Genomic DNA, 27,175 nt, shown 5'->3' on the forward strand with positions numbered 1-27,175 from the left:
GCTTATGGGGGATACTGTTATTCTGTGTTAACTATTATTAACCGGGTTAGATGTGTCTACTTTTTTGGGATAGATGGAAAGTTTCTTTTCTCCAGCTCTATTATATTTATTTTTTCTGTTTAATTCTAAATATGATATCAGGCCATTAATAACCTTTTCTACAAAAATGCTTGAAAAGAAGGGAAAAAACCATAGTAAGTGAATGATATAAACCCAAAACACATGATTAATATTTGGACACAAATTAGACACAATCTTTGAAAATGAAAAGTCGAAGCTTCAGAATGGTATGAATTAAAGGTGTAACAGAGAGAACTCAGAGAGAATACACTGGGTTGCATAGGCTTGTTTCACAGCTTTTATGTTATTTAAACATCATTTTGTATTTAATAGCACTTAAAACTTGGTTATCTGTTATTGGGTCCCGATTTTCCTGCATATGTGTGTGTGTTTTCCCCTGTTTCCCTTGGCATTTTTGAAAGACAAGTTTGGACTGCAAAAATCTTATACTCTTGTTCTGCCTCTTGGCTACCTACTAAAGCTATCCAGATGTCAGAGCTTTTTCACTAAAAGGCAGAAGAAAGGTTATGTGAGGGTTTTGGCCATAAGAACATAAGAATGGCCATACTGAGTCAGACCAAAGACCCATCTAGCCCAGTATCCTGTCTGCTGACCATGGCCAGTGCCAGATGGCCCAGAGGGAGTAAAAACAATAGGTAATGATCACCTGATCCCTCTCCTGACATCCATTTCCAGACAAACATAGGCTAGGGACACCATTCCTACCCATCCTGGCTAATAGCCATTGATGGACCTAACCTCCATGAATTTATCTCACTCTTTTCTGAACCTGTTAAACTCCTAGTCTTCAAAACATCCTCTGGCAAGGAGTTCCACAGGTTGACAGTGAAGAAAAACTTCCTTTTGTTTGTTTTAAACCTGCTACCTGTTAATTTAATTTGGTGTCCCCTAGTTCTTATATTATGGGAACAAGTAAATAACTTTTCCTTATTTACGTTTTCCACCCCTGTCAGCCGACGGTCAGGGCAGTGTGTGTGTGTATGCTTCCGAGAAAAGGTTTAACGTCCGTGTCTTTACTGCTAGGACCGGGGTCCCATCGCAGAGGGTGGCCAGAAGGCCAACAGACGCCCCGTTATATAGGAAGAGCTTATTACACCTTAGATTTTAACTGCTAGAACACAAAGTTCCTTCGCAGCGGGCAGCCTGGGAAAGGCTGGAAAGGTGCCCCAACGGATCTTGTCACCTGGGAGTGACACAGATCCAAACGCCCAAGCTCTCCCTATGTCTGTCCTTTTATGACTGGCTGAAGTTCTTTTAAATTGTGCTTGGTTCTGTTACAGCAACTGAAGGAGTCAGGTTAAAACTTAAACAGTTACAGGTTTATTAAAAGACTTATAAAGCATATGGTTACAATGGCTATTGCTCTATTTCTTAAATGCTAACAAATATAGATTTTAAAAATGGTTACAAAGAAAATAAAGATAGAAAATAGAAATAATGGTACTAAGTGACAGCTTAATCTTTAAAGAGCTCTAAGTCTATGTATATATATACTTAAACAAAGGACCACATCCAGGTACAATTTTTACCCCTTTCTGTGCCTCTCGACTCCAGCGTGTCAGGCCAGGGCCGGTCTCTCAATTCCTAGGAAAGACGAATACGAGGTGGGCGTCCCCTTGGAACCTCGGGAGATCAAACACTAAACCCGACCAGCAGATAGATGGTAGATTGACACTCAGAGAAAATGCGCTGCTGGACCCATCTTTATACCCCTGGGGGCCCGTATTCTCTTTCTTATCTAAGATGCCGAATTGTACTGGTCCGTTTTGTGGCGCCAGTTCTTACAAGCAAGTTTCAAGTTAATTTACACTTGCAAGAGAGATAACTAAATTGTGAGCACTAGACATTTTTTTACTGGGCGAGAGATTCCTCCCCCTGCGGATGGATGTGTGTTCGTATCAATATGGGTTTGAATCAAGGGCATTCCTTGGCAGCCTCTTGGTCAGCAATTGGCGTATCTCTGTTTACAGCCATTCACGGTCACACAGCCTGGGCCTTCTGCTCTGTGTGCCCTGTATGCTCCAGGCAAGCAAAAATGGATGTTACAAGGGGGGGGTTTCTGTCTAGCTACAACCCCGTCATGATTTAATAGACCTCTCTCATATCCCACTTAGTCCCCTCTTTTCTAAGCTGAAAAGTCCACGTGTTTTTAATCTCTCTTCATATGGGACCCATTATAAACCCGTAATCATTTTTAGTGCCTTTTTCTGGCCTGTAGGGTTGACAGAGATTTTTCTGTTCTTGTTCATTTACAGCTCCTTCCCAACTCTGTGCTGGCCTTATCATATCATAGGGTACATCTACACAGCAGGGCTGAAGTCAAATTAAGCTTCGCAATTTCAGCAACGTCAATTGCATAGCTTAAGTCAAAATAGCTTAATTCAGCTTTTGGCGCTCCCTACACAGCAGGAAGTCGAAGGAAGAATGCTCTTCCTTTTACTTCCTTTACTTCTTGTTAAATGAGGGTTACAGGAGTTGGTGTAAGAAATCCTCCAGCTTGACATTATTTTAGAATAAAGGCTTGTAGTGTAGAGGCGCTCTTTGTTATTTCGACATAACACCAGTTATTTTGAAATAACCCTACTGTGTAGACATAGCCATCGTGAAGTGTACTAAAAGGCAGTAATGCATACTCTATAAATCCAAAGCCTTCTCAGCCTAATTTTTCCTTACTCTGATGGATGACATACTGGTGGGTTTTTTCCAGTTCACTGGCTAGTTTTGAGGAATTGGATACAATAGGCAGAACCTTCCATCTCTAGGTCACTGGCATATTCTAGGCATCTAGCAGGAACAGTCTATTTCTCACTTGAAGACCGTGGAGTGTTGGCACCCCAGATTTATCTTCCAAGAGAAATGGGAGGCATAAAAATGCACAGTGGGCCAACTAGTGGGTGGGGGTTTGATCAAGAATAGTAAAAGGGTGAACATTCAAAGTGACAGAACCCTAAGCAACAACAGTCCAGGCATACACTGATGGCTAGTTCTAATAACACACTTCTGTCAGTGCTTGTCCAAGACTGTTGTGGACCCTGCGGTCTGCAAGTGAAAGGCTAAATAGTCCATTATTAATCTACACAGCTATCCATTTCCCCTGTTCAATTATTTTATTGGCAAATATGGTAAAGACAATAAGGACATTGTAAGTACAGTGTACTTATATTCTGCGGGATGAAATATTTATTCTGTCATTGGCAATATTTATTTTACTTTCTGGTATTTGTGCATGAAAGTTAAATATGTAACTTTAAAAAAAAAAACCTGCGGTCCAGTTTTTCCACTGATCTGATTTAGTGTGCAATGTGGGCACTGCAACTGCAGCAAGATGAGAAATTGCTTCCAAATATCTGCTTTTTGAACTAGTTAATCCTTCCCAACCTCTTCTAGCAATTGAAAATGACTCCACAGAACGATTTATTTACAAAAATATATGAAGGCACACTTCCAAGTATGCCTTGGATTGATTTTCCATACACTCTGCCTACCAGTGTAAAAACAACAGAACTACTCCGGTTTCTCTAGACATGTATGTGCAAGCTAATAAACACATGGAAATCACACAAGGCTTCCTGAGGCACATACTGTTAAATTCCGAGTAGCTGCTTAATGATATGGTTTCAATGGCATGAATCTACATGCATTATCAGCGTGATTAATGGGAGTCCCTATACTATCCAAATCCTCAACACTTGCCAGTCTGAACTCTCTCAGAAGTTGAATGAGAAGCCTCTTGGCTGGAAATGGCTGTTATCTCCTCCTTTTCCTTTTATGATATTGGGAGTAAGGGAGGAGTTGTGAAATTATGAAATGTTCCATCTGTTCAAAAACTGTCAGCTGGCAGATGGAGGATCATCATTCTGCCCTCATTTGCAATGCCTTTAGACTGGTATAACTCCATTGACATCAAATAAGTTGTCATTTGGGGGACCCTTCCTGTTGATTTAAATGACAGTTATTTAAAACCTTGTCGTCTTGTCCCTTGAAATACGGGTAGAATGTTAAAACATAGGTGGTCATATGCCAGTGGTCAGAGGAACCAGGAAGGATACAGTGACCACCTTCACACATGAGACTTTTTATCCATGGGAGAGTCTTCTCTCAAAGACATTGGCCAGTTCTATTCAGTCATCAGCCAGTCTCAACATCATAACTAATAATGCTTCTTTGCAAATTCACAGTGTATCTCATCTGAGAATCTCAAAGGACTTTGCAAACAATGTAGCTTCACCAAATCCATGGCAGAAACAAATATTATTATTATTTTATGCATGGGAAGACAGGAGTCAGCTTGACCAGTTCCATCATAGAAAATCCAGGGCAGAAAAAATCGGTGGAGTCATGATTCTCAGTTGTGCTTTAAACCTAAGCTCTCATAATTTTAGAGACACCCATCTTCCCTATCCAGGGCTCACCCGTTCCCAATCTCCACTCTCAATGGCAAATAAATAAATAAATACAAAGGAAGCTAGCGAGTGTGGGTTGGATGGACTGCCAGCAATAAGATGATAGAGGGCTTGTGCTGTATAGAGCATCCCAGTTGACCACAAGTCATAAAATCCCATGACTTGTTCTGAAAGCAGCATCTGAGTTATTAAGATTTTATCTTTTACTGTCATTGCCGGTAGTTGACCATTTCCATGCATAGAAAATAGATCCAAACATGAGCAGCTGGTGAAAGCTGAAGATGAACAAGACTTCTAACAGCAAGAGCAAATATAAATATAATAATTATATTTGATTGACACTCCCTTACATTTACTTTGAGAGAAAGAAGTGAAATGAATAAAAACTAGAAAGACTGGAGGGGACAGGACCAGGCAAAAGAACAGAGGCAATAAATGAAACACAGCAATTTTTCATCTTGAGTTTAAGCATTCAAAACTGGATTCACCCTTGTGTAGAGGCATTTTTAAATATTTTTATCTAGATTCTAAGTGTATTGACCAAGGCCACAGGAGAAGCCCATATAAGACTCAGAATTAGGACACTGAAGTCTCTTCTCTCGATTCCGGGACCCTAGCCACTGGACCACATCTTGTCGAATGAGTTATTCCTTTTTGAGGCCAGACATCTACACAGTGGAGAGATTTTGACATACCGAAGTATCTTGAAATAGCTACCGTACGTCTTAGAAATGGACCCGTTATTTCAAAATATGTTTTGAAATAACGGGCGCGCTATTTCACCATTCTTGTAAACTCATTGCACGAGGGTTAAGGGATGGCTCGAAATAGCCTATTTTGAAATAGACTCGAAATAAGATACGCAATTTGCATAGTGCAAATTGTGTATCCTATTTCGAGTTTAGGGTGCTATGTAGACAAATCCACAGTGAAAGAGATTCTGATCAGAGAAAGTAGCTCAAATACAGATAGCTGAGAAAGCTGTCGTTAATATCATCTCACACAGCTTTGCCCCAATAGCCATGAAAAATTCACGGGGCCTCCACAAAATAAAGGGACATGTGGCTATAATTTTCACAGACACCAAATACTAGCTCTAGGCAACTGTGCAAAGGACCATAAATAACCTACAATCTGTAGACTAGACCGGGGGGCTTCACAAAGAAAAAAAGCTAAGGGGCTTCATTTTATTTCCCCTTTTTAAAGGCTGAGATTAGCTGTATAACATGTCTAAGTCAATTCTAAATTGGAGAGAAGGATTGGAGGGAGGGTTGCATTATTCTGCATGTACATAGAAATGAATATCCCAAGGGTGTTTAGTGCAAAATTTCTTAAAGCATTTGAATTACTCGGAGTGCATTATAAGTAATGGTGTATTTGTTGTTAGAGTAAAGGTCCTTCCAAGAGTCTGACCCTCAAAATAAAACTTTGACCAATTGAATTATGGTTTCCTAATGCAACTCAGTAATGCAGTGTGTAATTCCTAAAGGAAGTGGTGTTGGACCAGTCAACTCTGATGAATTGTTAAATATCTGTAGATACCAAATACGTGATTATTGACCTCTAGCACCTTTCTGGAATGACCTCAATTGCAAACGTGATTGGCCAAATGGAATATTTATTCACTTAAATCTTAGTGCTGCAAACACTGTGATGCTGAGCTCAACAGGACTGCTCCTGTGGCTAAAGTTATTCAGATGTATAAACGTTTGCTGAATTAACATCCACAATGAAAAGGTGTCTTTGTTGTCTAAATTGGGCTTCATCCTGCTCAATTTACTAATGCAGGTAATACTGCTGAAGCCACAAAAATGTGACATGTACAAGACTACTCGTGTGAATAAGATGAGAGGGGTTTGGCTTATCTTTCTTTCCCTTGTTCTTTGTTCTTTCTTGGATTGTTTACTGATTTTTTTCCTCATTTGTTTGTTTTTACTTATTTGCCAAGTATCCAAACATTTCCAACTGCTTCTTTTATGGAGTAAAATGGCCAATAGTAACTACAACTAAACAAATAATGAGCCACTTTGTATTCAGAAATAATGTCTATGATTGACGAGAATCTTTTCATACTTAGAGTCCTGCTGAATACAAATTTCTATCCATGGATGCAGATAGAAATCGGAATCCATTGATCTGCTGGGCTCCTCTCCCAGAAACTGCAGCAGCCAAAGGAGAACATGGTGTAGCCACTCCTAGTCCCCTGTCCATGTGGCTAAATTGCCACCAGCGGGGTTGTGTGATCACAGACAGGACAGCTACATGGAGGTGGGGCTGGAGTGTTATTCCATGTGAATGACAGTTTTGTAAAAACTATGTAGGCCAGCACAGTCATCCTCAAACTCTTCTTTTGCTGATGTGGACAAAAGCAACCTCAGATATCTGAATTTAGTTAGCAAGCAATTTGCCTTAGAATGTGAAATATCATTCTCGGATGAAGATAGGAAGATAACACATACACAGAGGTTCTGACAGTCTTACAAATGGAAAAGAAGTTGGATAGTCACACTTTCTTAGTGATAGAGATTGAAATGCCACATTGTCCGGCTTGATCACAAGGAAAAAATCATGAGGAACAGCTGTGGCTCACACTGTCTCATAAAAAGAAATGTGGTGGTTTATTGCTTTATTATTGCTATTGTACCAAATGTCCATTGCAGTTTATGTCTGATAATTACACTGCTTGGTGTTGATTGTGCAATAGCCAATCAACATGACTGTAACCCTGGTCTCTCCAGGTAAGATAGGAAAACCCGCACCATCTCTCTAGTTGTTCCACAGATAAATAAGAGGAGACTGGCCTCCAGAGTTGGCAGTCTAACTCCTTTATAGGAGCATTAAATTCACCTTATAAAAAACCCTCTAGATATATTTGTTATATCTTTAAATATTTTCAGAAAAGGCATACAATATGGAACTCAAATCAGGAAGATACACATTAATAGTATTGACTTGCTACCCCTTATTGACGTAATAATGAACTCCTGTACTTTCATTCATATCATATAAATGGGGTCTCAGATTAAGAGAGGGTCATTGAAGAGAACTGATTGTAAGTTTTATGTATGAACACAGGTTCTGGAGATGTCTAGTATCAACGAATGGATTGATTTGTGTGTATCCAGCCTGCTAGCGAATCCCAGCATAAATTGTTTTCTGACGTACTGGCTGCATGCAGAGCACTCATCTGAATTTTTAAGTTAGTAACTTTTTGTTGGACCATTGGATTCTCAAGAGACTTCTTGTTCTGGACAGCTTCAGTATCCATGATAATGCATCCGGATGGTAGGCTGAGATCTTGTGCCTTCTCCAAAGTATTGTTTAATTCAACCACACTGGGCAAGAGAATCTAATTTTCTTTTGTTGTGATGAGGACCCTCATCCTCTCCTCCATTCTGTGATGAGGTTTTTTTCTCAAACCAGATGTATTAGGGACTGTGTCTGTCATCAGTCCGCAGACACTAACAGATCCAGCTGAGATCACAGAATGTTTTGGAGGATTTTACTGTTGCAGCATTAGATTTTACATGAAATCTGATGTAAAAAAGAGTTTGAAGTGTTCTGCAATATGTGGATAGTAATAACTCATTACAAGTTGAACCTCTCTAGTCCGGCACTCCCTGATCTGGCAACATCCGCATCTGGTATGATTTTAGGGTTTGCCAGATGACCTTTTATCATGGATGTGGCCAAGTTTTCTGTAGTCCCATAGAGTTTGTTTACAGTCACTAGTCCTGGCTCTCAGTGTTCTGTGCTGTTCGTTAGCTCTAAGAGCCCAGAAAGCAGTGGAAGTGTTGATAATGCTTCTAGACAATATTATTCTCCTGTGGTTTGGCAAATTGTATAGTTCAGCACTGGTCAGGTCCTGAGGGTGCTGGACTAGAAAGGTTCAACCTGTACAAGAAATGACTTTGTAGTGTTTTAATGTGTGGTGTGCTTGTTTGCTGCTCTTTAAGGCAAATGTCAAATGCAAAGTTTTCTAGTATAGTTACAGTAAGATAAAGAAACAGTGCATCCCAAATAGAACCCTCATCCATATGTACAGTTTCACTGCCTTCTGTACAAGTCTTCCTAGTTTTGAAATTTCAGATTTTTCCCCATTAATTTAAGACTACTGAACCAATAGCATATAGCTCTATACCCCCTGCTTCCTGTGAAATTTATGACAGATGCATGGAAGAAAGTACAGTTTTTTAACATTCAGTTCCTAGCAGGCTGGAAAGAAGCCAAATAATAATAGTACTTACAGACCAATAGCTGGTCAACATTAAAAACTCAGAGACATCCATTTGGCTTGTGTTCCATATTTTCATTTCAAGTGTAAAATTTATGCTTTCATCATGCCTCATTCAAAGCATAAATGCTGACAATTTGGAACATCAGCCATTGACATAAGAATGGTATTTTTATAAAGCAATTTCCAAAATTTCATCTGGAATGGAATTACTGCTAATGGATTACTGCTAAAGCACATAAATCTGGCCCTTTGCTCTACAATAACAGGTCTTTCTTACTCTACAGTGTATCATCCTGGAAAATGTGCAATAGGGTCCAATACTGCCCTGTCTTGGGCATAGTCTAGCTGTTGTAATCAAGTCAAGCTGCTGTAAAAGACCTTAACTCCATTGAAATCAGCTACATTGAGATATTCTAACAGAGGATCTGGCCCAATATAGTGTTCAGTGCTAAAATATTTGGGCCAGACTCTGATATAAGGCCATATCTACACTAAGAACGTTTTACTGATATAGCAACACCACTATGCTGCCTTTTTTAAAAATGGTATAGCAGTACCATTATTCTGGAGGTCTACACTAGAAGAAAATGATTTATGAATCAACTAATAAAAGATGGAACAATGTGCAGTGCTATTTCAGAGGGACAATGAGAAGCCAGTAAAATGAAAGGATATAGAGTTAAAATCTGTGCAACAATTTAAATACCTCCGTTCAGTTTTGCGCCATGACAGGACGTGATATGAGTTCCATCAAGAGCACTTGATGAAAATGGAGGGAATTGACATGAGTTCTTTGGAATCAGAATATGGCAAGTAAACTAAAGAACCAAAGTTTATAAGATCACAGTTAAGCTAGCCATGACACATGGGTCAGAAAGTTAGTGGATGAACGAGAGAAGAGCAACTACTTCACACTGCTATCATGAGAATGCTTAGCTGTCTGCTAAGTAAGATGAGAGTTGATGGGGTTACACAACGAAATGGTATGAATTATCAAGCAGGTGACCTCCATCATGGAAAAGTGGATAGAGTATTAACTGAGATGGCTGGGTCCAGGAGAAACAACAAGAATTGGGGAGGGTTGGGCAGTGTGTATCAGATAAAGACCAGGAGGAAGAACCATCAATAGTTGGCTTGAAATCCTGAAGTAGGAAGAAGGTTGATGTCAAATGAAGAAGGTTGATGTCATCTTGGACAAAGCACTCAACAGGAGTGCTTGGACATGAAAAGGAGCTGCTGACCCCAACTAACAGGACAAAGAGAAAGGGAGAAGAAACACTACCAGCATAGTTCTCTTAACATGGGCACTGTTATACTAGCAGCACTGCACCTTGTACTCATCTAATTAAACCTTCCACAACAAGCGAAACAATCTAATGGTAAAAGGGCAACTTTGATGATATAGATGTGTCTGTGCTAGTGACAGCCATCAGCACAACTGCATTGGTCAGGGATCATGCCTCTTTGCTCCCATGAAAAGATAACTGTGCCAACAGCATTCTGTAGTATAGACTAAGTTCCATTGTAGGTACTCTGGATTTAGGCCTTGATTCAGCAAGGTACTTGAGCATGTACCTAACCTGAAGTGAGTGAGTAGCCTTATTTGAAGTCTGAAAGTTAGGCACGTGCTTAAGTACCTTGCTGAACCAGGGTAATGCAGCAGTGTAAGTAAAATGAGAAAGGGTTATCATTGGTATTAGTGTGTGAGTGGTATTAGTTGTCTGTGATATACAGGAGGTCACACTAGGTGACCTGGTGGTCCCTTCTGGCTTCAAACTCTATGACTTGTGGCACAGCTCACTGCACACTCCTTTCAATGTCATGTACGGTACATGCATTATGCGCCTTCCTAACGTTAGGTATTAATATGATAGCCAGCGAGGAATTGTTTAGGATGAGCAAAGACCCATCTGAACTAGAGGGTATATATATAGGTTGGACACCCTCAGGACCTGACTGGTCTCAAACGAGGGGATTTGCCCAACCAGGGAAGGTCCCTCTTCTTATGGCTGGTGCTGAACCGCTGCCCCCGGCTAGTGCTCCAGCCCGGTCCCACTTCTGCCTGCCTAGGTGTGGCTCCCAGGGCTGGAGCCCCCTGGCTGCTGCCAGGGCTGGAAGTCCACAGGCAGACCTCCCTTTCACTGGGCTCTGTGGTCCAGGAACATCCTGTGGTCCTGCTGGACCATGGATGTTGTTGGATCAGAGAGTCCCGGTTAAGGGAGATACAACCTATACTCAGTTACATATGTTACATGCAGGCCTGCCTATGGTGGTGGAGAGGGATTGTTGCAGCAGTGGTGGCGGATGGATCCCTGAGCCCTTTAAATTGCCTCCAGAGTGGTGTGGTGCAGTCTGGGCAGTGCTCAGGACTGACTGCTCCTAGCCTTGTCCCCTTTCGGGAGCATGGAAACAGGCCCCTTCACATCTTGCCCTGGGCCTGGCAGTTCTGATGGTCTCCCTGCTTACATGGCACTATTCACCCAAGCGTGCTTTTCATGCTGACACTGCTATTTTGAGTAGTGTGGTGTCCCACCTATTCCTCGCTGCCGGAGTCTTTCCTCATGGCAGTGAAAAGATCCAATAGTGGGGAAAGACTCCAGCAATGGGGAGGCAATAGGTAAAAGCCCTGGCAACTCTCTGCAGTGGGATAAGGCTCCAGCAGCAAGGGCTTTGGCAGTGGGAACAGTGTCTGGTAGTTCCTTGCTGCTGAGCCTTTTTCTACTGCTTCATCCCTGCGAGAGCCTTTCACTATCCCATGTAGCTACACGCTGCAGTGTGGACAGGAGTGTAGCTGAATGTCCCTTACATGCTGCTGCAAGTAGCATGCAGCGTCGAAGGAGCATAACAGTAAAACGTGCACTAGTTCAGTGGTCTGACACTCCCGGCCCAGCTGGAGCGATTTCACAATCCAGCCGGGATTCCCAGTGGGGACCTGTCCATTATCAACCCTAAAGGCCTGCCCCTTCCAACCATCCCTGAGGACGGGCTTTGAGAATCACCAGAGAGGGGCCTCGCGCCACCCAGTGACAGCAGTTGCACCCCCCACATTTCCCACAGCAGCAGGTAGTGGACAGACCACCCCTCAGCATGTCAGGAGTCCTGGGCTGGATTGCACAATTGCTCTGGCCAGGGATGGCCTGTGGGCCAGGAGTTTGAGAGATCTGCACTAGTGATTCTTTCACATGGCAAATCCTTTCTAAAACACTTTAAAACAGTTTCAGACTTTCTAGTCCACTATCATTTGACCGTTAAAGGTTAAGCTCTTCAGTAGTGGACTATTAGTTTAGGCTGGATTCATGTCTGATTACCTAAAATAGGTTTCACTGGGATGTAGACTAGGGTCCTGATTTTTCAGTCAGGTAATCTTTATCTCTGGGTAGTTGCAGAGAGTAAAAACAAAGCGAAAGGTTGGGGTTTTTTAGGGCGGATGTGTACATTTTTGTTAACTTTTGGGATCATTCACAAGGTAGTCTTTAACTGTCAGGAATTATGGGTCATCCAGTCTGATTTAAATGTATTTAGTTAAAATGACATATTTATTGTAGTTATAATAATACGTGTTTCTTCTTCAAGGACTATCTCTTCATTTAGTTAATAAATGTGATTTAAAGTATAGCTAAATTGGGTGAATTTCCTTTCATTATTATATTTATCTCTAGATAATTTTGGTGTCACAAATTAAACAATTATTTGTTTTAAATAAAAGTTTTCATACAAAAATAAATTGGGAGCTATTTTTTCTTTTCTTTTTTTGGCAATTAATATTGGTGAAAATGATTTATTCAGCAATACAAATGCATCTTCCCAGCCTCTTTATATTGTGTGTGCGTGCCGCTGTGTGTGTCATCTTTTATTAGAACACTACTTATGCTTTTGGCTGGAACTGGTAATCAACCAAGTTCAGCATAGTTCTGTTCTCAAAATGGCAATGATTCATGTTATATGGCTGGAGAAGCTATCCATAGTTTTTGGTACATTTATCTGTTTCCCATTATGGTAAGAGCGATGGTATTAAAAACATGAAAAGAATGCAGAATGCATTCAATATAACTAAATCTGCTTTGGAATCCCTGCGGTTTACCTACCTATAATTGAAAAAATGCAAATGACAACAAGTAATCAGCCGATTGGCAAGTTATGAAACACAACTACCTACCTAAATGAGTTAAAATTTCAGCATGTCAAGAGGAGCAAGTTAATTAAAGTCCAATGGGAAAATAGCAATGGAAAGGGGGAATAGATTCCATTTTCTGTAGCTAACCATGAAACCTTTTTAACATCAGTGGCCACAGTCCTGTTTGGGTAATAGCATTTTGCTTACCTAAGATACATTGTCATGCAGTTTCAACTGATCACTGGATTTTATTTTCCTCAGGCCCTGGCCCCAGATCAAGCAAAGCATTTTATTCCACAGACTCGAGTAGAATCCCTCATGTACTTAAATGAGCTGGTAGACTGGGGCTTTGACTGCTGTATAGTGTTACTGTTACACAACCCAGAGATGACTGCATTTGAGTTCTGGGTGCAATGATTCCTACATTGGTTGTCAGTGATATACACTTGTAAAGCCATAAAGCGCTTTGGAATGGACATCATTCCAGAAATGTGGGATGGCATTACTATAATTCTGAGGAAACAATATACTTTTTTTTTTAAATATAAGACTAGATTTTGCCCTGGTTTATGCTACAGAGTTTAGGGCTGGCATAAGCTGCTGTACTTCAACCTAACTTTAAGCAGCTGCACTAAAATGTATTTAAGATTCAACTTTAAGCACTGCACCGATCAAACTCACCTTCTACAGTGATGTAATAACTCCATCTCTGTGAGAGGCGTAGTACTTACGATGTTGTAGTTAGGCTGCAGTATGCATATAGACATTTCGCTACTTCCTTTCAGAAACCATCCCACAGTGCTCCACACTGGCCATTTAATAAGTGCAAGCATCCCTTGTAAGGACCCATACCACCTACACAAACATGGACATGTAAAAGCAATTCAACTACTTTGTAGCTTTATGCGTAAACAACTTATGTCTGCTTAATTTGGTAGTGTAGACTTGCTGTTGGCCACAAGACACAGTTCTGCATAAGAGCTTTTGCAGTGGGCATATTATTCCTCATACAGCTTTCTGAGTGACAGTTTCTCCTTTGCTTCCTCTTGGCTTTCCAGGGATACTAATTTACTGCTGGCCTGTACCAGAAGCTAATTGGCCAATGCCCCCTATACATTAGTGGGGTGGACTGGATCTAAGGTTCCATCCATTTCACATTTCTTCCTTGGTACTTGGTCTGGGGAGACTGAAAGCAGGTGCATAGCTTTGCTCATTTCTGTGCATCCAGGACCTGTTATCCTTATCCACAGTAGAGGATAAGAAAGTCCTGCAAAGTTATGCCACTGAGGTCTCAGTCTAGCCTGTACATTGCTGTTCCATGTGTATCCCAAAGACTTTAGATGCTTTTGTAACTTTGCTAAATATGAAACCTAATAATAAACACTAGAATAAGTTGCCTCGGGAGGTTGTAGAATCTCTAACTCTAGAGATATTTAAGAGCAGGTTAGACAGACATAAGGGATGGGCTAGACGGTACTGGGTTCTGCCTTGAGGGCAGGGGACTGGACTCGATGACCTCTTGAGGTCCCTTCCAGTTCTAGTATTCTATGATTCTATAATAATAATTAATAAATATTTTTTTTAAAAAAATCAACAACAAATTTACCTGACAAAGCCAGTCAAACTAAACAAAGACATGAGTACTGGACATACACATTAATAATTCATACATTGTAAAGCGTGAGGGGACCACTGTTATACTCTAGTCTGACTTTTTGAATAACAGAGGCTACAGGACTTTCCTATATTAATTCCTGCTTCAAGTTTAGTAGCTGTGGTTGACCATATTTTTTGGGAAAAAAAATCCATCTTTGATTTACGCATTTCCAGTCATAAAGAATCAATCACGACCCTTTGTAAGTTATTCCAGTGGTTTATTACACTCACTGTTTACAAATTATATTTCTTTGTGAGACTGAATTTGCCTCATTTCAATTTCCAGCCATTGCATTTTGTTACAACTTTGTCTGCTTGGCTGAAAAGAACTTTATGGCACAATTTCTGTAACCCACATAGGTACATACAGACAGCAGTGCTAACAGGCCCCTGAACAAGGTAGGAGGCCCTCTTTACAGAGTCTCAGCGATAAGGGAAACGGATAGGGATAGGTAGCCCTATGTGCCACTCAGAGAGTGCCATGCCTCTCCTAGACAGTCCTCAGTGCTTCCTGGGGCATGCAGCATGGTACTCCCACAGCAATGTAAAGGGCTTGGACGTACTGCCGCTGCTGCAGCCACAGTAGATGTGGCAGTGGCCAAGGAGGGCTCCGGGCACTTTTGTATTTCTGGGCCCTGGGGCAGTTGCCTCTTTGCCACACACCCCCCCTTGGCAGGCCGGTGTAGAGACTGTGATCAAGTCACCTCTTAACCTTCTCTTTCTTTAAACTTGATTGAGCACTTTGAGGCTTTCATCGCAAGGCATGTTTCACAGTGCTTCAGTCAGTCTTGGGGATTATCTTAAAAAACAACAAATAGTCTAATAACACCTTAAAGACTAACAAAACATGTAGATGGTATCATGAGCTTTCGTGGGCAAAACCCACTTCTTCAGATGATTATCTGTTAGTCTTCTCCAGCTTATCAACATCCTTCTGGAATTTTGGACATAAGAAGTGGTCATAATATTTCAGTGATGTTCACACCCTTGCTGAATATGGAGATATTACCTCTGTACTCTTCTTAATTGTATTCCTATTTATACATTCAAACATTGCATTAGCCCTTTTAGACACAGCAACCTACAGGATGTTCATGCTTAGCTGACTATCCATCGTGGTTTTTGTCAAAGACACTACTTCCAGGGACAGAGTCCCCTATGGTGTAGATATCACCTATACTCTTGGTTGTGAAACATAGGACCAGTCTCTTCGTCTGCATGTCAAGCAATCCAGATCACTATGTGTCAGCGACCGGTGCTCTTCATTATTTGTGTCACCTGAAAATGTTATCAGTAATGATTTGATATTTTCTTTCAGATCCCTGATAAAAAAAACATTAGAGTAAAACCAAGAACAGATCCCTGCAGGACCGCCCATGACAAACACAACCACTCATTGATACTTCCCAGTTTACAATGATTTTTTGACAGTTATCAGCCCATTTTAAATGTTAACATTTTTGATTGTGTAGTGTTCTCTTTTCACAATCAAACTGTTGTGTAGCACTGCGTCATATGCCACACAGAAGTCTATGCGAACATCCGTCACTGTTACCTTTCTCAAACACAACTGCAATCTCATCAAAAATTAGATCAATTGAGTTTGGAAAGATTTATTTTCTATAAACCCATGTGGATTGTCATTAATTATATTGCCCGCCTTTAACCCTTTTTAATCAAGTCCCATATTAGTCATTTCATTATCTTACCCAGGATTAATATCAGGCTGACATGTCTATAATTGCCCAGGTCATCCCATTTACCCTTTTAGAATATTGGTACCACATTAGCTTTCTTTCAGTCCTCTGGAAATTCCCACATTATCCAAAGCCTGCACTAATGGTTGGGGGAGCTCTTTTCATAGACTCATAGGTGAGGAGATGGGGGAAATCTCGAGAGGACCTGTAGTGCAGCCCCACGTGTTAACACAGCATCAAGTAACCCTGTATCATCCCTGACAGACGTTTGTCTAACCTGTTCTTAAGAAAACCTTCCACGACCTCCCTTGGATTTAACCATTGTTAGAGTTAGAAAATTTTACATAATATCTAAACTAAATGTCCCTTGCTTCAAATTAAGACCATTAATTATTGTCCTATCTTCAGTTGCCATGGAGAACAATTGATGATGGTTCTCTTTATAGAAGCCCATATAATTTTTGAAGACTTTTTTCAGGTCCCCCTCTCTGTCTTTTGTTCTCAAGAGTAAATATGCCCATTTTTTTATTTTTTTCCTTATAGATCAGGTTTTCTGAGCCTTTTATCACTTTTGTTGCTCCCCTCTACCTGCTCTCCAGTTTCTCCACATCTTTTTCTAAAGTGTGGCATCCAAACCTGGACACAGTCCTGCAGCTGAGGTCACACTAGTGCGAAGCAGAATGGAACATTTGCCTCCTGTATTTTATGTACAATTCTCCTGTTGATACATCCCAAAGTTATATTAACTTTTTAAAAACTGTAGCACATTTTTGGCTCTCATTCAATATGTGATCCACTATGGTCTCCAGTGAGGTTAGTGCCTAACTAGTTATTCCCCGTTCTGTAGTTAAGCATTGGAGTTTTTCTTCCAAAGTGTAGTACTTTGCACTCGGCTTTATTGAATTTCATCTTGTTGACTTTGAATCTATTCTCCAATTATTTGAGGTTATTTTGAATTTTAATCCTGTCCTCTTCCAGCTAAATGTCATCTGCTGATTTGATGAGCAGATTGCTCTTTCCATTATACAAGTAGTGAATATACTAAATAGCATCAGAATCACAACAGATTCCTGCTGGATTCTAGTAGATACATCTTCCCGATTTGACAGTGAACCCAAGGGCAGAGTTTTGGGAGAGTGTGGGAAGCAGCTGCCGGGCGCACTGGGACACAGCTTGCTTTTCACCCTGTTCCCCAGACTATCAGGGAGTGAGGGGAAAGTACTTGCATGCCGTGATTTACTCCTCTGCTCCCTCCTTTCACCAGCCAGGTGTGAGAGGCATGCACATAATGTAAGTACTTTCCCCTCTCTTCCTGATAGTTGGGGAACAGGATGACAAGCAAGCTGTGTGCAGTGATGCCTACATTGGTTGTCAGTAATATATTGAAAATTGCTGAGGGTCTCGGTGGACTAACTTATCTTTCCAGATGTTGTTTGTACTATTTGCTAACTATTGTAAAGTGCTTTACTAAAAATCATTAATAACAATGAACGTTTTTATTCTACAGATAAAAGCCCACAACTAATATTTTAATATCACTAGGGATCTTTGTCCCGCCACAGCAGCCACAGAGCTGAGGCTGGGAAGGAGGGCCATCTCTCCCCAGAAACTCAGCTCTGGAGCTGGGGAGAGTCACCTCTTTCTCTGGTCATGTCAGCCCTGCATGTCCCAAATTTCCCCACCCTCTCTTCTCGCCTTATTGCCCCCCTACTTCCTATTTCCCCCACAGAACCCCATGTCCCCTCCCACCTACCCCCTCTTCTCTCCAAGGCTACCTCCTCACTTTACATGGGAGGGTCCAGACACCTAAGTAATGGAACCACATCTACGAGCAACTAATTAGGTGAGCAGAAATTCAGTCTCTCATATGTGACTACCTAAGTGCATATCTCAGAGTGAACTATTGGACTACAGTTTGAGAGGCTCTGATCTAGACCACATTTCCCTAGTTGGTTTATGAGAATGTTATGCAGGGCTGTGTCAAAAGCCTTACTAAAGCCAAGATATATCATGTCTACTGCTTCCACCCTATCCATTAGGACAATAATCCTGTCAAAGAAAGAAATTAGATTGGTTTGATATGATTTGTTTTTCCCGAATCCATTTTGCCTATTACTTATTACCCTTTCATCACGTAGCTGCTTGCACAGTGATTTTTAATAATTTGTTCCAGGTATTGAAGTTAAGCTGGCTAATCTAAAATTCCCCAGATCGACATTTGTTCCTTTTTAAAGATCAGCACTATGTTTGCTTCCAAACTCATGGAACTTCACCTGTGCTCCATGAGTTCTTTAAGATAATGGCTAACAGTTTTAAAATGGATTCAGATAGTGCTTACGTACCCTATCTTAAATATCTTCAGGACCTGCTGACTTGAATAGATCCAAAATATCCAACTATTCTGTAGCTTTTTCTTTTCCTATTCCAGTGACCCCACCAAAGAGAAAAAATGGCTCTTGCATTGAAAAAGCAGATTCAACTGTGAAGAATCAGGGATCCCTACCTTCTGCTACTTCCACTCTCTTTCTCTAAATCATAGGATGCTGTCTAGAAAGAAAATCTTCCTTTTAAACCTGAGTTATGATTTTGCCGCATTAAGGATGTAGTAAAAGGAAGAGGGAATATTCTTTTATTTTATTTTTCATATTGTTGGGGAAAACGTTAGCTGTCTTTCCTCCAACCCCCACCTCCCATTAGTTTTGGAGCTATTGCTTGTTTAATTCAGACACTTTTGACTATTGTGTGCCCATAAAAGAACCAAAGCATCCTTATTGCCACAAGACTTCTGTAAAATTCCGCATCTATTTCAGGGAAAAGGCAGCATCGCTTATCAGCAGATCACACATCCTTCAAAGCCTGATGTAGTTTTTTATACCTGAAATTACCTTTTTGGCAGATAATAGGCTTTGCTGCTCTAGTTCTCTAACCTTGCATTCGTTAATTGCAAAGTTTTAGCTTGTGGCAAAGTCTTTTTTCCCAATGATTTGTGCCTCCTCTTGGGTAAATGGCTGTTTTAACCTGAATGAATGACCAGGCTGCAGTGGAATTATTCCAAGGCTCTTTGAGAATTGTGGTTCTTTCCCCACCTCTCTTGCTGTTGAAGCTTTATGGCACAATAGCCTTTTATGACCAAGTGGGCTTTTATGCTCTAAATAAAAGCAAAAAAGTGGTCCAGGTAGCAGATCTCTTGAAAATATATCACTTGTATAGTGTGTCACAAATACTGTGTTAGCTATTATCACAAAGGGTATGATCACATTAATAATTCCCTCTCCATTGCTGGAGAGTGGGGTTTGCTTTCTGTGCCCATACAATAATATCCTGCTGTTGCTTTTATTTTCAATGTTAATTTCCCCCTTTCAGTTGTCAGCATTACATATTTGGGAAAATGTGAATGTTGCTGTGCCCAGAGTTTATAGGAGATCACTTACACCGAGGTTCTGATTTACTATTGCATCTGCTCTGTGCCATCGTAACCTGATTACCTTCTATGATTAGGTGACTTGGCTCTGTGGATATGGGGAAGGTGGTGACGGTGAAATAGCAAAGCTTTAGACAGTATTCTTGCCAGCAAGTTAAAGAAGTGTGGATTGGATTAATGAATTGTAAGGCTACATCTACACTGCACTGGAGTTCAAAATAAGATACACAATTTGAACTACACAAATTGTGTATCATATATTGATCTTATTTCAAAATAACCTGCTATTCTGAAACATCACTTATTCCTTGTGGGATGAGGTTTATGGGGACGTCAGAATAATGAGCCCCTAAATAACGGGCTTGCTATTAAGACATGGGATAGTTATTTTGGGATACTCTGGTATCCTAAAATAGTGTTACAGTGTAGACATAGCCTAAGGTGTATAGAAAGCTGGCTAGATCATTGGGCTTAAAGGGTAGCATTCAATAGCTTGATGTCTAGTTGGTGGTTGGTATCAAGCAGAATACCCCAAGGGCTGGTTCTGGGGCCAGTTTTGTTCAACATCTTTATTAAGGACCTGGATTAGGGTTCCGGTTAGGATGAGGGGATGGATGAGGGGATATACTGCACCTTCAGCAAGTTCCTGGATAACACTAAGCTAGAGGGAGAGGTAGATACATTGGAGGGCAGGGATAGGGTCCAGAGTGAGCTAGACAAATTGGAGGATTGGTTCAGAAGAAATCAGATGAGGTTCAAGAAGTTGAAGTTCAGAGTCCTGCACTTGAGACAGAAGAATGCCAAGGACTGCTACAGGCTGGGGACCGACTGGCTAAGGAGCCGTTCAGCAGAAAAGGACCTGGGGATTACAGTGGATGAGAAGCTGGATATGAGTCAACAATGTGACCTTGTATCCAAAAAGCCAATGGCATATTTGGAATGCATTTGCAGGAGCATTGCCAGCAGATCTAGGGAAGTGATTATTCCCCTTTATTCGGCAATGGTGAGGCCACATCTGGAGTACTGTGTCCAATTCTGGGCCCCCCACTATAGGAAGGATGTGGACTCATTGGAGAAAGTCCAGCAGAGATCAACAAAAATGATTAGGAGGCTGAAGCACTGAGAGACTGAAGGATTTAGGCTCATTTAGTTTACAGGAGAGAAGAGTGAGGGGGAATTTGATAGCAGTCTTCAATTACCTGAAAGGGGGTAGTGGTGTTCCAAAGAGGTTGAAGAGAGGCTGTTCTCAGTGGTGACAGAACAAGGATCAATTATCTCAAGTTACAGTGGGGGAGGTCTAGGTTGGATATTAAGAAAAATCATTTCACTAGGAGGGTGGTGAAGCACTGGATTGGGTTACCTAAGAAGGTGGTGAAATCTCCATTCCTAGAGATTTTTAAGTCTTGGCTTGACAAAGTCCTGGCTGGGTTGATTTAGTTCAGGTTGGTCCTGCTTTGGGCAGGGGGCTGGACTCAATGACCTCCTGACGTCTCTTCCAGTCCTATGATTCTATGAAACAATCGGAAACATTCCTGGAAGCTGTATGTGTGCTCAGCATCTTTGAAAATCTGACCTCTCATGTAGGTATCCAGCGGTACATCTACTGCCAAACTCCCCAAGGCCTGCAGCAGTAAGTCTGGGTCAACTGACTCCGGCACACAGCAGGAGCTAAAAATAGTCAGTTCCCTCCCAAGCTCTGAGACTCACCCCCCTCTCTGGGCTTTAAAACCCTGTCGTGGGCCTGAGCTGGAATGTCTACTACACGGCTTTTGTTAGCCCACAAATGGGAGCCCGGATCAATTGACCTGAGCTCCGAGACTCCGAGGTTTGTTCAGTTTTTTGCAGTGCTGATGTATCGGAAGGCCCTGGCCCTCACACCCTTACACACACGCTTATCTCTAAGCACATGAATAGGTCCATTGGCCTCCATGGGATTACTTACAATCTTAAAAACATTGAGTAAGTTGTAAAAACATCTGTACAAACATCTGTAAGGTCAGGCTATAATTAGACCTCTGATAGTAGCAGGCAAAGGGGGCTGCATCCCTGGGGCTGAGTGATTTAAAAGGGCCCAGTTCTCCTGGCCACCTCTGCCACTAACACTGCCATGACAGCAAAGTAGAGCTCTGAGCTCTTTGAAAGTGTTGCTGGGGCCCCAGGTCATGAAGTTTGGGCAGCAAAGAACAGCGTCTATTGGGGTCGAGGAGGTGGGCTGGCATAAGCCCACCCACATCTGAAGGACCCTCCTCCAGCCTACAGGTAGGATCCAAAGAGCCCTGGGCACCGAATAATTATGGGAGACAAATCAAATAAAAAAAACCAGGGGCGGGTGTGAAGGTCAAGGCTAAAATGCGGGAACATAAACACTGAGCAGAGAGCCCTGGACAGGGCCCAAGGCAGTGCAGAAGAGCTGGCGGGGGGAAGCTAGCCTCCAGCCTGCCTCATTTGCCTAACGCCCCCACCCCTTTTCGGAGACTCACCCACCTTTCCCAGGGTTCTCGCATTTCTATCCTCAGCCCTGGCTCTAAATATGGACTTAGGTGCCTAAACTTTTGAAGTTTTGAATTGTGCCTGAGTTCCCACCATCTCTAATCTGCCTCTAATCAGTCCCTTCTCAAAGATTTGTTGTGAAAATTAAAGTTTGTTGAGCACTTTGAAATCTGCAGCTGAAAGGCATTCATGGGAGCGCGAAGTCTTATGGCTGTCCGACACTGATTGATTACAAAAGAAATACGCCTTGATCGTAACACTTTATATATTAGATCTAGGCATGGAAGTTTCAAAAAGAATCATTTCAAAATGAATAACATTTGATTGTAGCACTCAGGAGTAACTTAAAATATCCCAATTTAATAGAGATCTGTTGTTTGCCAGCAAACATATAGATCTCATTATAAATCAGGCAGTAATTTGCATATAGTTGAATACCATTCTACTGAAAAATATTTCTGTTGAATTGGCATGTTCCTGCCATTCTAATCTTACTAGCCATTTTTAAACTAAAATTCTGTTATAAAAAGAAAATGGGAATTGGATCGGTGCAAAATCATTCTTACATCTATGGATTAGCAATTCATTACCAATTTTGGAGACACACGAAGATGAATAAATTCAAACCCAAAGTAAAATTGTATTAGCAACTAAATTGGGAGGCAAAAGTTTTTGTGATTGCTTGCTCCACCTCATTCTAAAAATACAAATGTCCCTTTCTCAAATGTGAATGAGTCCCTCATTAGCATATTTCTTCTGGAAGATCTCGCATTGTAGACAAAGCCTAACTGTAGAGGCTCATGCACTAAGCTCCTGAAATCCCAAGTTTGGTTCTACCTGTCAGTGTTACAAGTGGGAGCTTGACCTGGATTTTAACTGGGTCTCTGAAGCTCAGACATACTTCCTCAGCTGGGGGAAGTATGTAACCCTTTGAGCGTAGTGCATTGTCCCATCTCGTGGCATTTAGACCTTAGCTGAGAGCCAACTGGCTTTTAGCTCAAGCTGTAGAGGCTCATGTAGTAAGCTCCAGGGGCCCTGGTTCTGTTCATTATACTATGCCTTGTGAAACCACAGTAAACAAGCTAAGGATTTGCCCCCTTAAAAGGGCTGCCATACAAATCTAAAACCTAAATGACGTGTGTGTGGGTGCTATGGCTACATATGGATGAGCTAGTCTCCACCAGCATGGTTGATGAATTGCCATGCCAATGACAACCCAGTGTCTTCAGCTTTAATTTAACAGCCTGGCAGAGGCAGTGAAAGACCTCACACAGGGGGCTACAAAGTAGTCCTGCGACTGCTAGGGCTCATACGCAACAAAGAGCGGTACAAAAGGAGGCACGCAGAACCAGGTCATTGCAACCAGAGAGGGGGAAGGAGTCAGACAGCGTAGGCATGTAGCATGGTGAGATGTTTTAGCCAATCTCTCTTCCACCAAATCTGAGGGGATGGCACAAACGTTGGAACGAGGGCCACTGACAGTACAGCACATTATTTATTACACATGTGGAGCACAAAAGCTGTGAAACTGGTATTTGTGTGTAAGTCACTCCCACTACCTTTTGAAAATCTGGGTGCTCTATCGCGCTCATCCTGCTGGATTTAGGAGGCTCCATTTTGGTGCTTAGAATCCTCATGTCTCTGTCTCCAGGGAGAAGCTACAGGTTGCACCTCACTGCTACCAGCGAGGGATCCCTCTTTTTTTCCCTCAGCTTCCGTCTCCTTTGTGAATTCTCTTCATCTCTCCCACGCATCACTCAAGGCTAGGAATAGGGTGACGAGCGAGGCTGTCCACTTCACCGCTGCCACTCTGACTACTGCCTATGGTTCAGCAATGTGTATGCGCCTACGACTCATAAATTATTCTCACTGGCCGGGTTACTGCCATTATTCCTGTTAAGTTCCACAGCCTCTCGCTCTTTCCACTCAGAAAGGCAGTGGGGAAGGAAATTGCTTTGGTTTTTAAATATCCTTCTTTTAAAAATCATGTTGGTATTCACACACACACACACACACACACACACACAGTTCTTTAAACATGCAATGATGGGAAAGTAGAGAGGGACTGAAACAGCACTACAGCAAATGGTCTTATCTAACATAGTCGCAACAAGCCTGAAAACACTGTTATTTAAGTGGAAAATTAAACCAATTTGGAATGAGGAGCTGGTTGGTGTAATAGCAAGCCATGGGGCTGACAGGCTTGCTAGGCCGCTGGACAAGGTGGGAGATGGGGGCTTTGCACCTTTGAAAGGGATGGGACCTCAGGTGGAAGAGGTAGGGTCAGGATTAGCTTCCCTCAGGCAGCCTCAGCCCTGCCCAGAGTGCACCGCTCCTCAGAGCTGCCTGCAGCACACCACATAGCGTTCGGGGGCAATTTAAAGGGCCTAGGGCTCTGGCCACCACAACTGTCACAGTCACATTGGTAGCATCCAGGAGCTGAGGGGACTTTTGAACCACTGGGCCTCGAGGAAATTGCCCCTTTTGCCCCCCGCCCTTTTCGGTGGGCCTAATAATCATGAACTTACCCCAGTTCTGCGATGTTTTGGAAAGAAGTACCTGAACATGGTACCAATTTAGCAAGTCACTTAGGCCAGATCCTCAATGAGAGGTAGGTGCCTCAATGCTTTGGTGGTGCTGGGTGGTAGGGCCGGATTTTCAAAGATTGATAAGCCGTTGACGATGCAGCAAGGGACGCTAGAGCTAGATCATTAAAGAGGACGGAGGCTTACTGCCTAATTTCAGGTTCCCTGCCACCTAATGAAATCTTCAGCCCCAAATCAGGCACCCAGGTTCCCTATATGATGACCTAAAAGAGGGGATTAACAGAAGCCTACAATCTGTGAGGGGAGCCATGTCAGCGAGCCAATAAGAAATGCTGAGACGGGCCTGGCGTACGCTCTGTCCCTCACAGGCTTTCAACTCTGCTCAGAATTCCCTTTCCCTAATGTTAGCCACACACACGAGGCGAGCTCTGTCTTGCAAAAACCGCCAGGTTTCAGAGTCATTCCCCCTGACTCTCTGGCCCAGTGAGAAATGGCTAACGTATGCAATGGGGAGCAGCTGCCACCGGGGAGACCTGCCCGAGGATCTCTCTCACTCAGAATGGAAACATTTTCCTTTGAACGGGTTGTAAAGTTAACCTACCGTGTGGGACAGCGACTCTATTTCAGGCAGTCCAATTCAGGCTCTTTCTGGGACACGTGTGCTACAAACCAGGGTGTGTCCTGTACAGGCAAGGGTGGCGGGTATCATAGGTGAGGGAAGGCATTGCCTTCCCAAACCGCCTGCCTGGCCCCACCCATTTTCCATCTACTGGAAGAGTACTGGGGGATGAGTGTTTCTGTCTCCAGTGCCCGCCCTCCCTGTGCTCTTGTGCCAGGGAGACTGGGGTTATGCACCTCCCGCCTCCGCCATGCTCTGAGGTCAGGGCGGCTGGGGGTGTGCACTCGATTCATGGTGCTGAGGGGTCTGAGGCAGCTTGTCTCCTGTGGGGGCGAGGCTTGGGCAGAGGGGGGTGGGACTGGGGACTTGCCTTTCCCCAGCCCTACCTTCACCCACCACCCATGTGTATAGGGATTGTTCTTTTTGTATCAAATTCTGCTGGTCTTCCACAAAAAAAAAACCTATCTGAGCATCTGTATCAAATCCTTCCTGATGTGAGTTCAGCATTAACCCCATCGTGTTTCATTCTGTTTTTTGTCCACAGCTGGACAGCGCTACATCCCTCATCCAGGCAGCTAAAAATCTGATGAACGCTGTAGTTCTTACTGTGAAAGCATCATATGTGGCTTCGACAAAATACCAGAAGGTCTATGGTACAGCTGCAGTGAACTCACCTGTTGTATCTTGGAAGATGAAGGCCCCTGAAAAGAAGCCGTTAGTAAAGAGGGAAAAGCCAGAAGAATATCAGACACGTGTGAGAAGAGGATCCCAGAAGAAACACATTTCTCCAGTACAGGCATTAAGTGAATTTAAAGCTATGGATTCCTTCTAAAACACTAGGCTTTCCCAGAAAGGTTTTATATTCCTTTTTGTATGCATACCTGCCGACTTGTATGCGTCTGGCATGGGGGAAAAAACATAATGAAGCAGTGTCAATTTGCATGCAACTTGAGACTCTATTGAAGTAATTAACAATCTGCAACCCACAAACGCAGAAGAATCTATTCTGATGTTACATGGAGTTAGCCCAAGCTTACTTTTTAAAAAAAACTATAGCATACAATTGGCCAAAAAACTTGCCCCACAAGTGTGGGGGTAAATAGTAAACTGAAAAGCAAAATTTTATGCATGCAAGAAATATTAAGTTGGCAGGTCTATTTAAATGAAAAAACCTGGAAGTGTCATGGTAGACCATAAAGCTTATATTGCTTCTGTTACAGTGCAAAAATGTACTAGCCAATATGCTTGAATGTGCGCCCCAATAATTAAACAATTTAACTTTTAAGTCATCTTGATCATAGTATGTGGGTTTTGAACAAAGATAAAAATTAATCCATTTTAAAAAGGCTTCTTTTAATCCATATTTTATCCTTTCTATTCTAGTAGTGGTTATGACTATGCTCATGTTTCAATTAATCCCATTAATATTGAAAAAGTTTTACTTTTTTGCCAATTGAATTCCTTATGGTGAAGTATGAAGCACAATATGGTGATTGACATTGCCTTTTATATCATTATTATTATTATAATATTATTATTGTTAGAAATAGAAGACATGGTGGTGGAATGCTTAGAGACACGGAGATTGATTATGTGAGAATTTAAAGGCAAATATGTAGGTGTAGCTTGGATTACAGGTATCTGATATACCATTGTAACCACTAAATCTCAATAAACTCATTTAACCTTGGAATCCTGAGTATGACTTCTGTGTTTCAATGTACAGATAGCATTCATCATAGCCTTAAGATGGAAATCAGTTTCTTTTGCATTCATGTTTGTGTTTTGGAGATGGGAGAGGATGGGGAACCAGACTAGTGCCGAACCAGAGAATTTGCCAAACCACAAGAGGCCAATATTGTCTAACAGCATTACTATCACTCCCACTGTTTTCTGAGCTCCTAAAAGACA

General features: G+C 42.0%; 1 protein-coding gene across 4 annotated transcripts in view; it reads left to right on the forward strand.

Annotated features, from left to right (window-relative positions):
- The window catches only part of CTNNA2 (catenin alpha 2), a 781,078-nt gene extending 754,115 nt beyond the window's left edge, over positions 1-26,963 (forward strand). For all 4 annotated transcript variants that reach the window (XM_075930970.2, XM_075930969.2, XM_075930972.2 and 1 more), the window contains one exon: positions 25,809-26,963. In XM_075930970.2, the coding sequence (XP_075787085.1) occupies positions 25,809-26,096 (288 nt within the window). In that variant the 3' untranslated portion in view covers positions 26,097-26,963. The remainder of the gene's footprint in view (positions 1-25,808) is intronic.
- The last annotated feature ends 212 nt before the right edge of the window (positions 26,964-27,175 follow it).

Source organism: Pelodiscus sinensis, chromosome 4 (genome assembly GCF_052426305.1).
Source record: "Pelodiscus sinensis isolate ZL-2025 chromosome 4, ASM5242630v1, whole genome shotgun sequence".
Lineage (NCBI taxonomy): Eukaryota > Metazoa > Chordata > Testudines > Trionychidae > Pelodiscus > Pelodiscus sinensis.